We start from the raw sequence: 18,060 nt of genomic DNA, 5'->3' as shown, positions 1-18,060 counted from the left end.
GCTTAAAGTACCCAGTTTGTACTTAACGTAGAAAGATAAAAAAGACTTAAGAAATACAAAATGAATGAGCAGTCAATGAGTTGCTTTCTGTGAGGAAAAGGAACATTGAAAGAGAAAAGAGAGAGGCACACACACAACTGACAGCCACAGCATCCTTTTAGAGGGAACCAATCGTGGACAGGGAGCATACTACACATTTGATCTTCAGTTGGTCGTGATGGGCTGAAGATGGCAGGATAATCTAGTTATACATTTTTAAAATAGAATGATCAAAATTTGAAACTATCCATCCCACTTTGTTGAACTAGTTTTGATATATTTTATAAAATAGAACTCAAAATCAAAACTCAGCCATACAAAAAAAAGTGTATGTTTCACTATTGAAATTATGAGCACACAGTTTGTCTTTACCTTTCTTTGGAATATGTTGGCCTATGAAAAGACATAAAGGGATTAGATTTTAGTTGGTGACAGAGATGATTTTCAAAATATTTTAATGAGAAAGCATTGCTTTAAAATACTCCTGGCCGTAATAGAAACAGAAAGGTATTTTGATGAACTGTGCTTTATGCGATTCCCCTCACCAGCACTTTCATTTCTCAGTTAGCTGCTCATCAGGATCGTTCTACCATGGACAGCAGGAGAAATGTGTTCCATGTCCTCCCGGCACTTACCAGGAGAAAGATGGACAGTTATCCTGTGACTTATGCCCTGGAACTGATGGGCATGGCCCAACTGGAGCACGTAACATTACAGTGTGTACAGGTAAATGAGTTGTGTTTTAGCAGTCAGGCTGTGTGTGCTTGTGGATGGATGTTTGTGTAAGTGCCAGTGAATATGATTGTATAAGTATTACTGGGTATTCCGCAGAAAACAAAATCATTAATTCATCCAATAATGATTTATACTTAGTGAGAATACCACATTCTTCCAGGTCATACATGGAGCCCAAAAAATTTAAAACTTAATTGCTTTCTTTAATTTTTTTCTTCTGTAAGGAGTATTTCACCAATCAAATGCTTATGTTGCCCTAGTCTGTGTGATTCTGCACACTACCAATGATGACCACTGTAATTTATATCCATATGGAATAGTTAATGGGTATTTTATTGTTGTGCACAGTAGGATTGAGCACAATGTCAGCTGAAGTATGAACAAGAACAATGGTAGTCAGGACACCTCAACAACACTTTCTTTGATTTGGTTAATATCTGGAATTCTACGGAAACAGCTTTAAGTTCTGCCACTGGGACTGAAAGCAAAGGCAGTTCCACTTGGCAGCTGGCACGACCTGGGAATGTGTTTTCCTGCATGTAGCCAATAAAATGGCTGCACCACCTGGGCTGCCATCCTACTAAAGGTGGCAGTTTGGCCCCAAGAACAGCTGGCCTAATGGAAGGAGCTGCCAGCCCAGCAGCCTCAGCAGCACCTCTGGGAGTCGTGACCACTGCTGGGACTGCAACTGGAGGATGAGGGTGGTGAATGGTATTGATTCTCATGTGCCCTCACTGTCGGGTGTAGCAGTGAATGCCAAGGTTGCCCCAATAGAGGAATGGCATGAAGCAGGGCTGTTGGGGACATCAAGCTGTGCTGACACTATGGTACTGGCCAATGTCACTGGAGGAGAATGCTCCATAGACCAAAGAATACCAAAATGGGAGGGCCCTGAACCCTGAGACTGATTAGATATCCTGAGGGTTTATCTGGTGGTCTCAATATCACCAGCTGTGGTCGCAACACCACCCTCTGGTAAATTGATACTAAGGTGGAAAGAGGCTCTTAATTGGCAAGAAAGTGGCTCGTTAGAGCTGCAGGGGTCAGATACCAATCAGCTTTCCTGCCGTTGGAAGAATAAACATTGGCCACACTACCTATTGCTTTCCTGTACCATGCTACCTGCCTTCCCATCTCCCAGACCATTCCCAAAGGGCTGGTCAAAATTCAGACCAATGAAGACTGAACCAAGCCAGCCTAAATGTAGATCTATCACAGTGCCAAGCAGTAAATTACTCAAATCTCAGGTGAGTATAACTAATGGCTTCAGATTATGTCTTTTGAGATTGTGATTTTTTTAAAATACATTTGTAATTACTATTCTTAACCACTACCACAGCAAAAATTAGCGTTCCAATTCCCAAAGCTGAAATCAAATCCAGATCAGAGTAACACGTGACCCATTTCATTGCTTCATTTCAGAATTTAGTTTATAAATATTGTCTTTGGTCCAAAGTGTTGATTAATGTTGTTTATTTTAAGTAATGATTGGTCAGCTCTATTAAATGTCCTGTTGTTAATACTAATGCAGGTCAATGCAGTCCAGGCCATTATTCATCAGATGGGTTTCAGCCATGCCAGTTATGCAGTCGAGGTACATACCAGCCTGAGCCAGGCCGGACACTGTGTTTCCAATGCGGAGGAGAGTTGATGACAAAACACGAAGGAGCTTTGTCCTTTCAGGACTGTGATACTAAAGGTAAGAAAGAAAAACTATTGAACAAGAAGTTTATTTAAGTTTATATTAAAAGAAAAATCAATAACAATATGCATAGAAAGTTTAGAATAACCTCTAATACTAGGGTACAAATGGCCTTATTCCTGATGAAGGTCTTTTGCCCGAAATGTCAATTCTCCTGCTTCTTGGATGCTGCCTGACCTGCTGTGCTTTTCCAGCACCACAATCTCGACTCTAATCTCCAATATCTGCAGGCCTCACTTTCACCTACAAATTCTGCAAGGCCTGCATTTAATTGATTAAACTAATTGACACCCCATACATTATAGAGTCACAGAAATGTACAGCACGGAAACAACCCTTCGGCCAACTCGTCCATACCGACCAGATATCCCAACCCATCTAGTCCCTCCTGCCAGCACCCAGCCCATATCCCTCCAAATCCTTCCTGTTCATATACCCATCTAGATGCCTTTTAAATGTTACAATTGTACCAGCCTCTAGCAGCTCATTCCATACATGCACCACCCTCTGTGTGAAAAAGTTGCCCCTTAGGTCTCTTTTATATCTTTCCCCTCTCATCCTAAACCTATGCCCTCTAGTTCTGGACTCTCCAACCCCAGGGAAAAGACTTTGTCTATTTATCCTATCCATGCCCCTCATGATTTTCTAAACCTCTATAAGGTTTACCTCAGCTTCCCAAGCTCCATGGAAAATAGCCCCAGCCTATTCAACCTCTCCCTGCAGCTCAAATCCTCCAACCCTGGCAACGTCCTTGTAAATCTTTTCTGAACCTTTCATGTTTCAGAACATCCTTCCAATAGGAAGGAGACCAGAATTGCACGCAATATTCCAAAAGTGGCTTAACCGATGTCTTGTACAGCCCTAACATGACCTCTCAACTCCTGCGTTCAATGCTCTGACCAAGAAAGGAAAGCATACCAAATATTTACTATCCTATCTACCTGCAACTCCACTTTCAAGAAGCTATGAACCTGCACTCTTTGTGTTCAGTCCCTCCATCATCGACATATAACAATACAGTGTGCCATGCAGTAACCTGCCGAGGTTGTTTGATCATCTCCTAAATTCTCAGCACTTACTGCCTAGAAAAAAAAGTCCATTTTTTTTTACATATATATATATTTCAGTTTTATATATTTTCAGTTATACAGTTATATATTTTACTCCCTTTAGCCCAAGAAAAGTGCCACAGCATCAGTAAAAAGGATTTCAGTTTTGCTTTCACTCAGGAGGACAGTGGACAAATTTCAGTGCGATAAGATTTACCACAACAGTAAATATGAATTCAGAAAGAAAAGAGTTCCTACAGAAAAATTTAAATTCATGAGTCAGTAAAAATGGTCATTAAAAAACACAGGGAGCAGAGCTAAGTAATAAAACATTGCCTTTTTAATTAAGAAGCAGTGCTATAGAGGTACAGAATAGGCCTCAAGTCTTGATTGCCAAAGAAAGGATTGGCAACTGGGGCCATGCAAAAGAGTTGGGTTTAACCATCCCTGTGTTCACCTCAGGGGGCATACACTCTGAGCTAGCCCTAGTGGAATTCATACAAAAGTGAGAATTGGAAAAGAGTTGGCTTTCAGCCTGGATTTTTATCGTCTATCAGCCTGCTTCATGGTTATGTTTCTGGGAGGAAGGTGGAGGAGGACAAGGTTAAATGTGTGGCCACCAGACTCTCAGTGTCAGGATTCACACATACTTTCCCTCTCCCATGTGGGATCATGTTCAAGTAACGACCGAAATTGGTGAGTGGCAAAAATAACCTCTTTTATTCGAGGAGGCAATAGAATCCCAAAATACAGTTCTTACAAGAGCCCCTTTACACACAGTTCTTATATTTTTAAAATGCCATTACTATGGTGTTACCATTGTTTTATCTATAGTATACAAAGGTTTGAAGCACTTCTGCCCCAGGAGACAGGAGATGGGTTAAAACGTGCTAAATGCTGGCTACTACTTCTGATGGGATTAAGAGTGTCTGTCTGGTCTGCTTGTATAATTAAGAGGTATTAGTTCTTTTGTCTTTAAGTTATGATTTGGAGGTGCTGGTGTTGGACTGGGCTGGACAAAATTAAAAATCATACAACACTAGGTGATAGTCCTCACGTGGTGAAGAACCACCTGATGAAATAGCTAGCGCTTTTCAAATAAACCTGTTGGACTATCACCTACTGTGGTATGATTTTTAACTTTGTCTTTAAGTTAGTAAATGTTAGTAAAACTACTAGGCCTATATGCTCTAAATAAGTTATAAATTGTACCTGTACTTAATAAAAAAAGGATATTAAACTTATTACTGCAGCTGGGTTGAGAGATTTATTTACTATTTGCAATTATGAGTTTCATTCATTCGTGCAATTTAATGGAAGTGCTGTTTTGTCAGTTCATTTCTTAAAGGGATAATGGCCCAGTTAAAAGGTATTTAACAGTTACTTACTAACTGGAGAATCTATTCGGGTTCAGAAGGTGGTTGGTAAGGGCTGATTAATATTATAATGTTTTATGGAGACTTGATGGGAATGGTATTGTACTGTATGCTACACTTATTCAGAGGTAAACACTGCTTGTAGAAAGGGCTGATAAGGTGTGAAAATACAGTAATGGATTTTAAAGGGTCGTTTTAAATTTGGATAGTAAAATACAGTACAGAACCGAATGAATGAATGAAACCACGTTATATTAAATAACGGGTTAGCAAAGGGTTATAAATGAATGAACAGGAACCTGATATTAATGAATATAGCGGGCTGGTGAGTGAATTAATAAAGATAACCTCTTACACAATATCTCATAACACAATATCTCACACACACCTGTGCCACTCGCAAGTACACATATTGCCTCTCCCACTTGTACACAAATTCCCATCTCCTCCCTCTCGTTTGCACATTTGTTTTCTCTCCCACTTGTGTGCACACTGTGTCCTTCATCCACTCATTTGCACTCTTCCTCAGATATTTTCTCTCGCTCACCCACTCTCATATTCCATCACACAGGATCCTGTAGGTTCAGAAGCTCATTCTGCCATCAATAGTCCTTTATATATAGACAACATATAGTTTTTAGATAACCATTTAATTGTACAGTTCAACCAAACTATAGTTTTGTGTTCTTTTCTAAAATCACTGACAAGTTTTTCTTAGCTTCTGGATGGCTTGTACAATTTATAATCATGCTGTACTTGCTTTATTCATAGGAGCTTAGATAATATTTGGAAACCTCTCATGTTCATGGAGTACAGGTTCAATAAGTGAGTAATTGAGGTGAAAAAGATGAATACAAGAGTTTAACTACAGATAATGTGGTTGTTGCAGATTGACCAATGCCTTTACTCCAGAAATATACTTTGATTGAGAAAAGTAAATCTTTCCAAAGACAACACCAATTTACTTTAAAATACTACATCACGTAATAGATTAGATTCCCTACAGTGTGGAAACAGGTCCTTCAGCCCAAGTCCACATCGACCCTCCGAAGAGCAACCCACCCAGACCCCTTTCCCTACATTTACCCCTTCAGCTAATACTACAGACAATTTAGCATGGCCAATTCACCTGACCTGCATGTTTTTGGACTGTGGTAGGAAACCAGAGCTCCCGGAGGAAACCCACACAGACACGGGGAGAATGTGCAAACTCCACACAGACAGTTGCCTGAGGCAGGAATTGAACCCAGGTCTCTGGCGCTGTGAGGCAGGAGTGCTAACTACTGTGCCACCGTGCCGCCCATGAGTGACTATTGTACTTGTACCTTTCGTAATTGAATATTCTTGATGTAGCATTGAGTATTCTTAATAAAACCTATGGCAAGAAGCTAAAATGGTACAATTTGGATTTTTCCACCACATTGCTTAAAATGAGTCAAACACTTGTATTTTTTTAAATAACATTTGTATTTGTGGGAACTGTTAAAACAAATCATTTGATAAAGGCAAATAATCCTGATAAACAAATGTGAGATGTGGTTTGAATGAAAAAGTTTGCATTCTTATACATTCAATGCCTTCTGACAGAAACAAAAGGAATTTTTTTTATCGAAGAGGAACTTCATTGTGCTTCTTCAGTTCATAGTAATGAATATGTCATTCTCAGTCGCATTTTAATTCTGACATTGTTTCAAACTCTCACAGTTCAGTGCTCCCCAGGCCATTATTATAACACAACAGTTCACCGGTGCATACGATGTGCCTTAGGAACCTACCAACCAGAGTTTCGACAGAATTACTGCATCGCTTGTCCTGGCAACACCACTACAGACTTTGATGGCTCAACTACAGTCACGCAATGCAAAAGTAAGTATTTTGAGAAGTACAGGAGAAAAAGCCCATCTGATAGCAATTTGGCAGGTTACTGTAATATGTCTTGTAGATGGTATACAATACCACCACAGTGCAAGTGGGCTGAAGGAAGTGGGAATGCTTAAGGTGATGGATGGGGTGCTAATCATTATAATCAGGACTAATTGAGCTTGCACCTCCTTTAGCAATCAGGTAAGAGTTATAAAGCAAGCTATGACCTCAGAAAACCTTCACTGTGTCTTCTAATTTGAATATCTCTTTCACTTTAATACAGTGATTGTACTTTAATACAGTAATATTTTAATGTATTGAAATCTATGCAAAATATATTCATTATCAAATCTTAAAACTAGAACTACTGAAGTGCTGATGACTCATGCAAGATTAGTCTTTCTGAGTTGGAATTAAAATGTATTGAAAATATTTTGGATCTGAGTTTGCTCAGTTCATTCACTCCCTTTAATGAATACAGGGTATAGATATTTGAGTGAATCTATTATCATAGAATCATCGAAACCCCACGGTGTGCAAGCAGTCCAAGTCAATGTTAAAATGGTGGCTTTTTAATTAGTTGGAAAATTGAGCCTAATATTGGTTTTAAGCCAATAAAAAACAATAAGTTGCTTCTGTCTCTAAACTGTGGGACATAGGTGTAAGAAAAAGACGCAATAGGTTTTCAAAGTAATTTTGAAATTGGCTAAGACCTAGAATATACTATAAATCAAAATTTGAGAGTAATAAATATTATTTTAATTTTATTCAAGTTAATTAGAGCTATTGTTACATAATAAACCATGAGGACACAATGACCTAGTGGTATTATTGTTAGTCAGTTAATCCAGAGTCTCAGGTTCAAATCCTGTCAGTGCAGGTGGAGGAATTCGAATTCGATGAAAATCTGGAATTACGAGATTAATAATGATCTTGACACCGCTGTTGATTGTTGGTTCACTAATACATTTTAAGAAAGGTAACTGCCATCTTTACCTGGTTTGGCCAATATGTGATTCCAGACCCAAAGCAATGTGTTTTATTCTTACCTGTCCTCTGTGCAGTTAGGGGTGGGGAAACGTAACAGATTGGTCTGACATGTAAATTGAATGAATAAATACATGAAATAAATGCCCTTTCAGTGGCTCGACTACTTAAGATAGTGAGTAGCCAAGTCTCTCACACACATAAAATGACACATTGGATTACTTACAGTGTGGAAACAGGCCCTTCAGCCCAACGAGTCCACACTGACCCGCAACCCACCCAGACCCATTCCCCTACATTTATCCCTTCACCTAACACCTGCACATTTTTGGACTGTGGGAGGAAACCCACGCAGACACGGGGAGAATGTGCAAATTCCACACAGTCAGTCGCCTTAGGTGGGAATTAAACCCAGGTCTCTGGCACTGTGAGGCAGCAGTGCTAACCACTGTGCCACCGTGCCACCTGATCTTGGCATCATGCCTGATCTTTAAATCTATTGCTGAGTTAGCTGACCTTCTGTAAATGCTATGTGTAAATTTGTCGAAGCACTCCCAAGTTAGAGGGATGAAAATCAATTCTAGTATGATTTATGGTCTGGGTTGAGTTAGTTAATCTGAACTATAATTTCTTTTAGCATCCCATGCTAATAAGTGTCTATCAGATAGATTTATGGTAACTGATCACAAAGAGATTGGTGATAAAAAAAAGAGGAAACAAAAATTGAATTTTGTTGTTATTTAGTATTTGTTTCAGTATCAGTGTGAAATGTGAAATGCTAAGAAAAGCTGAATCAAGGAGTTTGCGATTTTCATTGGGTAGGTGAACAAAAGTTCTGTTGATATGCATGCTCTGAGAGCCTAATCTATCTTCAGCCCAATTATACTTGTTATGTGTCTCCTTCCTGCAGATCGTCAATGTGGCGGGGAACTTGGGGAATACACAGGATACATTGAATCCCCAAACTACCCTGGGGATTACCCAGCGAATGTGGAGTGCACTTGGAACATTAACCCTCCTCCAAAACGGAAAATCCTGATAGTCGTTCCTGAAATCTTCTTACCCATTGAGGATGATTGTGGAGATGTTTTGGTCATGAGGAAAAACTGTAAGTTTCTCAATTGCTTTATTCTGGATACCTCCCTTACTGCCAAACACAACTCTCATCCACTGTTTCCTTCAAACCGCAATTGAAAGAGGAGTTTTTACTCTAGTCCTCTGAACCCTTCCAAATGCCCCCCCTCTCTCTTTTCTTTTATTTATTCTTTCACAGGATGTGGTTGCCTATTCCTAATTGTCCTTGAGAAGGTGGTGGTGAACTGCCTTCTTGAGCCGCTGCAGTCCATGTGTTGTAAGTATATCCATCGTGCTGTTACACAGGGAGTTTCATGATTTTGACCCAGAGACAGTGAAGGAATGGGTACACCACCATCTGCAGATTCCCATCCTGACTTAGAACTACATGGCCGTTCCTTCGATGTAACTGGGTCAAACAACCACCAGAGAGAGACAGAAATTGGAACCGAGCTCAAAGCAGCGGATATCTTCAGGACACATGGTTGGGGGGGGGAAGAGAGAGAGAGAGAACCAGACATGGATCGGTGAGGGAGATCTTAGAGGATACCAGGGAGAGAAAGAGAATGTGGAGTAAAGATCATGGTTTGCAAGATTTCGTTAAAGGAGTCTTAATGAGTTGCTGTAAAGCATTTTATAGCTGATACACATTAATACCACATTGCATCAGTGAAGGAGGGAGTGAATGTTAAAGTTGATGAGAAGCCAGTCAAGGGATTGCTTCTTTCTAGTGGTTTTGAGCTTTCTGAGTATTGTTGAAGCTGCACTCATCCAGGCAAGTGGGGGCTATTTGAGCACAACCTGACTTTGCCTTACAGCTGGTGCACAAACTTTCTAGAATCAAGGGGTGAATTATTCACATCATAATTTCCAGCTCCAACCTGCTCTTGTAGTCACAGTATTTATCTGGCCGGTCTAGTTAAGCTTCTGGTCAATGGTGAACTCAGGATGTTGATAGTGGGGGATTCAGTGATGGTAATGTCATGGAATATAAAGGAGCAATGGTTAGATTCTCTCTTGTTGGAAATGGTCATTGCCTGGCGTTGTGTGGCATAAATGTTGCTTGCCATTTATCAGCCCACGCTTGAGTGTTATCCAGAATTTGTTGTACATAGAAAGCTTCAGTGTCTGAAGAGTTGTGACTGGTGCAGAATACTGCAATCATATGTAAGGATGTGAACATACTGGAGAGAGTGCAAAAGCAACTTACAAGAATGTTTCCAGGGATGAGAAATTTCAGATATGAGGATAGATTGAAGAAGTTGGGACTGTTGTCCTTGGAAGAAAGAAAACTAAGTAGGCCATTCAGCTTTTTGAGCCTGCTGTACCATTCAATATGATCATGGCTGATCCTCTATCCCAAACCCATATTCCTGGCTTTCTCCCCATATGCCTTGATACTTTAATATCTAAAAATGTATTTCTCTCTATCTTGAATACATTCAGTGACTTGTCTTCAACAGGCTTCTGTGGTGGAGAATTCCACAGGTTCACTACCTGTCAAGAAAGTTTTTCTCATCTCACTCCTAAACAGGCTATCCCATATCCTGAGACTGTGACCTCAGCAAGACTCCCCAATCAGGGAAAATATCCTCCTTGTATATAGACTGTCCAGCCCTGTCAGAAATGTATACATTTCTATCAAATGCCCTCTCATTCTTCTAAATTCTGGTGTAAACAGGTCCAGTTGAACCAATCTTCCTTCATAGGGCAATCCTGCTATTCCTAGTATCAAAATATGAACCCTCCACTGCCCTATCTCTATAGCAAGTATATCCTTTCCTGCACAGGGAGACCAAAACTGCATGCAATACTTAAGCTATGGTTTCACCAAAGCTCTCTATAACTGCAGTATGATATCCCTATTTCTGAGCTCTGGCAATGAAGGCAAATATTGCAATCCTAATTGCTTGCTGTACCTGCCTGTCTATTTTAATTGACTGGTGTGTAAGGACACTAGAGATCCCTTTGTACATCCACATTTCTCAATATTTCACTATTCTGTTTTTTTTAAGATTAAAGTGAATAACTTCATATTTAGCCACATTGTACTGCATCTCTTGAGTTTGCCCACTTATTCAACTTGTCCAAATAACCTTGAAATCTTCTTGCTTCCTCCCCACAACTCACTCCTCCATCTAGCTTTTTGTCATCAGCAAACTTGGGAATGTTGCATTTGGTCCCCTCATCCAGGTCATTTATAATAATCATTCACTGCAGCCGAAGCACTGATTATTGTAGTAGCTGCCTGCCAATCAGAAAAGATGTCTTTACTCCGACCCTCTGTTTCTTGCTTGTCAACCAATTTTCAAGCTATGCTAATATATTACTCCCAACCACATGTGCTTTAATTTTGCCCCCAACTTCATTTGACAGCACTCTGACAACCCAAATACATTACATGCACTGGTTCTACCACATCTATCCTACTGGTTACATTCTCAAAAAGCTCCAATAGATTTGTTACACAAGGCTTTAGTAGTGACCTGTCAGGTATCACTGGAGTCAGGGAGGGTCCCAGAGGACTGGAAAATCACCAATGTAACCATTGTTTAGACTAAGGCAAAGGATGGGAAATTATAGACCAATTAGCCTGCCTGTATCATTGGTAAGAGTTTGGAATCCATTGTGAAAGGTGAGATTTCTGAATACTTGGAAGTACATGGTAAAACAGGACAAAGTCAGCATGGTTTCATCAAGGGAGGTCATGCTTGACAAATCTGTTAGAATTCTTTGAGGAGATAATGAGGAGATTAGACCAAGGAGAGCCAATGGATGTCATCCATCTGGATTCCAGAAGGCCTTTGACAAGGTGCACACAGTAGGCTGCTAAGTAACATAAGGGCCCAGGGTGTTGGAGGCAGGGTGCTAGCATGGATATACGATTGGCTGTTTAGCAGAAGGCACAAAGTGGGGATAAAAGGGTCCTTCTCAGGATGGAAGCCAGTGACTAGTGGTGTTCCACAAGGGTAAGTGTTGGAACCACAACTTTTCACTTTATATGTTAATAATCTGGATGAAGGAATCGAGGACATTCCTGCTAAATTTGAAGATCATACAAAGATAGGTGGAGGTGCAGATGGTACTAAGGAAGCAGGGAGGCTGCAGAACAATTTAGACAGGTCAGAAGAGTGGGCAAACAAGTGCCTGATGAAATACAACATGAGAAAGTATGAGGTAATGCATTTTGGTAGGAAGAATAGATGCATGGACTATTTTCTAAATGGGGAGAAAGTTCAAAAGATTGAAATGCAAAGAGACTTGGGAGTCCTGGTCAAGGATTCTCTTAAGGTAAACTTAGATTGAATCAGTAATTAGGAAGGCAAATACAATGCTGTCATTCACCTCGAAAGGACTAGAATGTAAAAGCAGAGATGTACTTCTGAGGCCTTAGAAGGCTCTGGTTAGACAACTTAGAATCATAGGGAAGTACAGCACAGAAACAGACCCTTCAGTCCAACTCATCCATGCCGACCAAATTTCCTAACCTAATCCAGTCCCATTTGCCAGCACTTGGTCCATATCCCACTAAACCCTTCCTACTCACATACTCATCCAGGTGCCTTTTAAATGCTACAATTGTACCAGCCTCCACCACTTCCTCTGGCAGTTCATTTCATACACACACCACCCTCTGTGTGAAAAAGTTGCCCCTTAGGTCTCTTTTATATCTTTCCCCCTCACCTAAACCTATGCCCTCTAGTTCTGCACTCTTCCACGCCAGGGTAAAGACTTTGTCTATTTATCTTATCCATGCCCCTCATGATTTTATAAACCTCTATTAGGTCACCCCTCAACCTCCAATGCTCCAGGGAAAACAGCCCCAGCCTATCTCTGTAGCTCAGTCCTACAACCCTGGCAACTTCTTTGTAAATCTTTTCGAACCGTATCAAGTTTCACAACATCCTTCCGAGAGGAAGGAGACCAGAATTGCATGCAATTATCCGAAGATGGCCTAACCAATGTCCCGTACAGCAGGAACATGACCTCCCAACTCCTATACTCAATACTCTGACCAAGAAAGGAAGGGTCTCTTTGATCAGGAACACTCCCTAGAACCTTACCATTAAGTGTATAATTCCTGCACTGATTTGCTTTTCCAAAATGCAACACCTCACATTTATCTAAATTAAACTCCATCTGCCACTCCTCAGCCCATTGGCCCATCTGATCAAGATCCTGTTGTAATCTGAGGTAACCTTCTTCAAGACCTCTACACCTCCAATTTTGGTGTCATCTGCAAACTTACGAACTATAACTCCAATGCTCACATCCAAATCATTTTTGTAAATGATGAAAAGTAGTAAACCTAACATTGATCCTTGTGGCACTCCACTGGCCTCCAGTCTGAAAAGCAACCCTCCACCACCACTCGCTGTCTTCTATCTTTGAGCCAGTTCTGTATCCAAATGGCTAGTTCTTCCCTTATTCCATGAGCTCTAACCTTGCTAACCAGTCTCCCATGGGGAACCTTGTCGAACGCCTTACTGAAGTCTATATTGATCACGCCTACCGCTCTGCCCTCATCAATCCTCTTTGTTACTTCTTCAAAAAACTCAATCAAGTTCATGAGACATGATCTCCCATGCACAAAGCCATGCTGCCTATCCGTAATCCATCCTTGCCTTTCCAAGTATGTGTAAATCCTGTCCCTCAGGATTCCCTCTAACGATGTCAGGCTCACCAGTCGGTGTTCCCAGGCTTTTCCTTACCACCTTTCTTAAATAGTGGTACCACGTTAGCCAACCTCCAGTCTTCTGGCACCTCACCTGTGACTATCGATGATACAAATATCTCAGCAAGGGGCCCAGCAATCACTTCACTAGCTTCCCACAGAGTGTTAGGGTTACACCTGATCAGGTCCTGGGGATTTATCCACTTTTAGGCATTTCAAGACGTCCAGCATTACCTCCTCTGTAATATGGACATTTTATCAAGATATCACCATCTACTCCATCACAGTCTATATCTTCCATGTCCTGCTCCACAGTAAACGCTATGCAAAATACTCGTTTAATGTCTCCTGCATCTCCACATATAGGCTGTCTTGCTGATCTTTGAGGGGCCCTATTCTATCCCTAGTTATCCTCTTGCCCTTAATGTATTTATAAAAATTCTTTGGATTCTCCTTAACCCTATTTGCCAAGGTTATCTCATGTCCCCTTTTTGCCCTCCTGATTTCCTTCTTAAGTATACTCTTACTACCCTTATACTCTTCGAAGGATTCTCTCGATCTCTCCTGTCTATTCCTGACATATGCTTCCTTCTTTATCTTAGTCATCCAGCATTCCTATACCTACCAGCCTTTTGTTTCACCCTAACAGGAGTATACTGTCTCTGGACTCTCGTTACCTCATTTCTGAAGGCTTCCCATTTTCCAGCCATCCCTTTACCTGCGAACATCAGCCACCAATCAACTTTTGCAAGTTTTTGCCCAATACTGTCAAAATTAGCCTTTCTCTGACTTAGAACTTCAAATTTTAGATCCGGTCTATCTTTTTTTATCACTATTTTAAAACTAATAGAATTATGGTCGCTGGCCCCAAAGTGCTACCTCAGTCACCTGCCCTGCCTTATTCCTGAAGAGTAGGTCAAGTTTTGCACCTTCTGCAGTAGGCACATCCACATACTGAATCAGAAAATGTTCTTCTCCATCTAAATCCTTAACACTATGGCAGTCCCAGTCTATGTTTGGAAAGTTAAAATCTACCATAACCACCCTATGATTCTTACAGATAACTGAGATCCCCTTACAGGTTTGTTTCTCAATATAGGGGGGTCTATAATACAATCTCAATTAGGTGATAATCCCTTTCTTATTTCTCAGTTCCACTGGATGTGTTCTCAGGAATATCCTCCCCAAGTACAGCAGTAATGTTATCCCTTATCAAAAATGCCATTCCCCCTCCTCTCTTGCCCCCCTTTCTGTCCTTCCCATAGCATTTGTATCCTGGAACATTAAGCTGCCAGTCTTGTCCATCCCTGAGCCATGCTTCTGTAATATTCCAGTGCCATGTTCCTAACCATACCCTGAGTTCATTCACCTTTCATGTTAGGCCCCTTCCATTGAAGTAAATGCAGTTTACTTTATCAATCCTACCTTGTTCTCTGCTTTGTCCCTTCCTGCCCCGACTGTTTGACTCGCTTCTTTTCCCAACTCTACCAGTCTCAGATTGATCTCTTTCCTCACTATTTCACTGGGTCCCATCCAGCACTTGTTTAAATCGTCCCAAGCAGCTCTAGCAAATCTCCCTGCCAGGTGGGCGCACAGTGGTTAGCACTGCTGCCTCACAGCGCCAGAGACCCGGGTTCAATTCCCGCCTCAGGCAACTGTCTGTGTTGAGTTTGCACATTCTCCCCATGTCTGCATGGGTTTCCTCCGGGTGGTCTGGTTTCCTCCCACAGTCCAAAAATGTGCAGGTTAGGTGAATTGGCCATGCTAAGTTGCTCATAATGTTAGGTGAAGGGATAAATGTAAGGGAATGGGTCTGGGTGGGTTGTTCTTCGGAGAGTCGGTATGGACTTGTTGGGCCAAAGGGCCTGTTTCCACACTGTAAATAATCTAATCTAATCTATATTAGTCCCCTTCTAATTCAGGTGCAATCCATCCTGCTTATACAGGTCACTTCTACTCCAGATGAGATTCCAATGATCCAAAAATGTGAACCTTTCACCCATGCACCAACTCCTCAGCCACGCATTCATCTGCTCCATCCTCCTATTCCTCCCCTGACTAGCTCGTAGCACTGGGAGTAATCCAGATAGTACTGCCCTGCCAGACCTCTTTTTTTAAAAATTCCTGCCTAACTTTCTATATTCTCCCTTCAGAATATCATCCTTTTCTCTTCCTGTGTGGTTGGTTCCAATGTGTTCCATGACCTCCTGCTGGTCTTTCTCCCCTTTGAGAATATTCTGCACCCTCTCAGAGACATCCTTGATCCTGGCACCAAGGAGGCAACATACCATTTGGATATTTTGCTGCTGGCTGCAGAAATGCCTCTGACTAGAGAGTGCCCTATCAAATTGATCACTTGGAACCCGACATACCCCTCATTACATTAGAGCCTGTCTCGATACCAGAAACTTGGCTGTTCATGCTACATTCCCTTGAGAGTCCATAAACCTGTACATTTTCCTAGACAGCATACTTGTTTGAAATGGGAATAAGACTACCTGCCTACCCCTCCTACCTTACCTGGAGTTAACCCATCTATCTGACTGTATCTGCAGCTTTTCTCCCTTCCTATAACTGCGATCCATCAGACCCCCTACTCTTGTAAATTCCTCATTGCTTCTAACTGTCGTTCCAATCAATCCATTTGATCCGATAGGATTCACAACCAAAGACACTGCCTACAGACGTAATCCTCAATAACATGTAAACTTACCCTAAACTCCCACATCCAACAAGGAGAGCATATCACTCTACTAAATGCCCTCTTTGTTCCTTCACATCTACAGACCCAAAAATAGCACCGTCGTTATGCTCTTTTAAAAAAAACTGTGCTCCAGGCTAACTTAGTACTTTCTGTTTATATTTTTAAAATTTAATCAAGAGACAGATCTTAATAAAACATATAATCAAGGAAGAACCCACTCTACTCACTACTGTAGACTTAGAGCAAGGTTACACGGTAAAAACTATGCACTTATCTGTTCCTGTGCTGTGAGCTCTCCCACACAGGTTCTTCCAAGATCAGTTGTGAATTTCACTGTGTATTAATTTTTCCTCGACACATTCCAATGTCCAGAGATACATGAATTTAAACACCAAAGGCAGTAACTGTGCAGATTCACTGCTGTGTCCGTTAACAATGTAGGTTTCTTCTCTCTCTCCCTTGCTCACCTTGTGCTCGCTGTCTTTGTCTGTCTTTCTCCCTTTTAAAACTGCCATTGTTTTGCCTTTTTTTCTCCAAAGTTCCAAAACAATGCAGCAGCAAATAAAACACTAATTCCTGCTCCTGGAATTCAAGGAAATCACCTCCAAAACCTAAAATACCTCAAAGAAGGAGCAGCTCTTACAGCCACAATTTTTTCCACCCTCCATCTTGGATTACCCAGAATCCCAGTTAGGGTATTGTGAGCAGTTTTGGGCCCCATATCTCAGGAAGGATGTAATGGCCCTGGAGCGGGTCCAGAGAAGGTTCATGAGAATGATCCCAGGAACGAAATGCTTAACATATCAGGAACGTTTGGGGATTTTGGCACTATTCTCGATGGAATTTAGAAGGATAAGGGGGATCTGATTGAAACTCACAGAATACTGGATGGCCTGGACAGAGTGGCTGTTGAAAAGATGTTCCATTGGCAGGTGAGATGAGGACCCGACAGTACAGAGTAAGAGTAAAGGGAAGACCCTTTAGAACGGAGATAAGGAGAAACTTCATGAGCCAGAGAGTGCTGAATCTGCATTGCCACAGAAGGCTGTGGAGGCCAGGTCATTGAGTAGATTTAAAACAGAGATAGATAAGTTATTGATTGCCAAGGGAATCAAAAGTTATGGAGAGAGAGTGGGAAAATGGGGTTGAAAAACCTATTAGCCATGACTGAAAGGCAGAGCAGGCTCGGTGGGTAAATGGCCTAATTTCTGCTCCTATGTCTTATGGTCCTATGGTCTAACGATTTACCTTTCATAAAGCCACGCTAGCTTTAGCCAATCTCATTAAAGCTCTCCAGTCGCATCTTTAGAATAGACTCTAACATTTTCAAAATCATGAACAGGTGTGATAGAGCTGAGGAAGATTATGGGAAGAAACTGTTTCTGCTCTTAAAAAAGATCAAGAACCAGAAGGCACAGATTTAAAGTGATTTGCAAAAGGAGCAATGTGATCGGGGGGAAAAGGTTTTTCACACAGCAAGTACTTAGGATATGCAATGCACTGGCTTTAAGTGTGGTGGAAACAATTTCAATTGAGGCATTCAAAAGGACATTGGATTATTATTTGAATAGAAACAATGAACAAGGGTGTGGGGAAATTAGAGGAAGCTGGGCATAGGTAACGATGCTCACTTGAAGACCTGGTGCAGTTACGATGGGCCAAATGGCCTCCTTTTGCACCATGCCACTTCCATGATCTGTGATTCTGTAAACTTCCCCTACTTCTAACCTTATGATGGAATGACGGATGTTACCAAAGAAGCTGAGGATGGTTGGCCCTAGGATAGTTCCCTAGGGAACAGGTACTGACATTTGTGCTGCTCCCCTTGGTTTCCAGTGACTTCAGTTTTGCTGGGG

At 41.3% G+C, this 18,060-nt stretch overlaps 1 protein-coding gene across 3 annotated transcripts in view; it reads left to right on the top strand.

Annotated features, from left to right (window-relative positions):
• Nucleotides 1-18,060, top strand: part of LOC140467163 (signal peptide, CUB and EGF-like domain-containing protein 3) — a 377,653-nt gene that overhangs the window by 347,337 nt on the left and 12,256 nt on the right. For all 3 annotated transcript variants that reach the window (XM_072563295.1, XM_072563294.1, XM_072563296.1), the window contains 4 exons: nt 604-765; nt 2,306-2,473; nt 6,606-6,767; nt 8,662-8,859. In XM_072563295.1, coding sequence (XP_072419396.1) covers nt 604-765; nt 2,306-2,473; nt 6,606-6,767; nt 8,662-8,859 — 690 coding nt within the window. The remainder of the gene's footprint in view (nt 1-603; nt 766-2,305; nt 2,474-6,605; nt 6,768-8,661; nt 8,860-18,060) is intronic.

Source organism: Chiloscyllium punctatum, chromosome 45, assembly GCF_047496795.1.
Source record: "Chiloscyllium punctatum isolate Juve2018m chromosome 45, sChiPun1.3, whole genome shotgun sequence".
In the NCBI taxonomy this organism is placed as follows: domain Eukaryota; kingdom Metazoa; phylum Chordata; class Chondrichthyes; order Orectolobiformes; family Hemiscylliidae; genus Chiloscyllium; species Chiloscyllium punctatum.
This window is presented reverse-complemented; position numbering and strand designations above follow the sequence as displayed.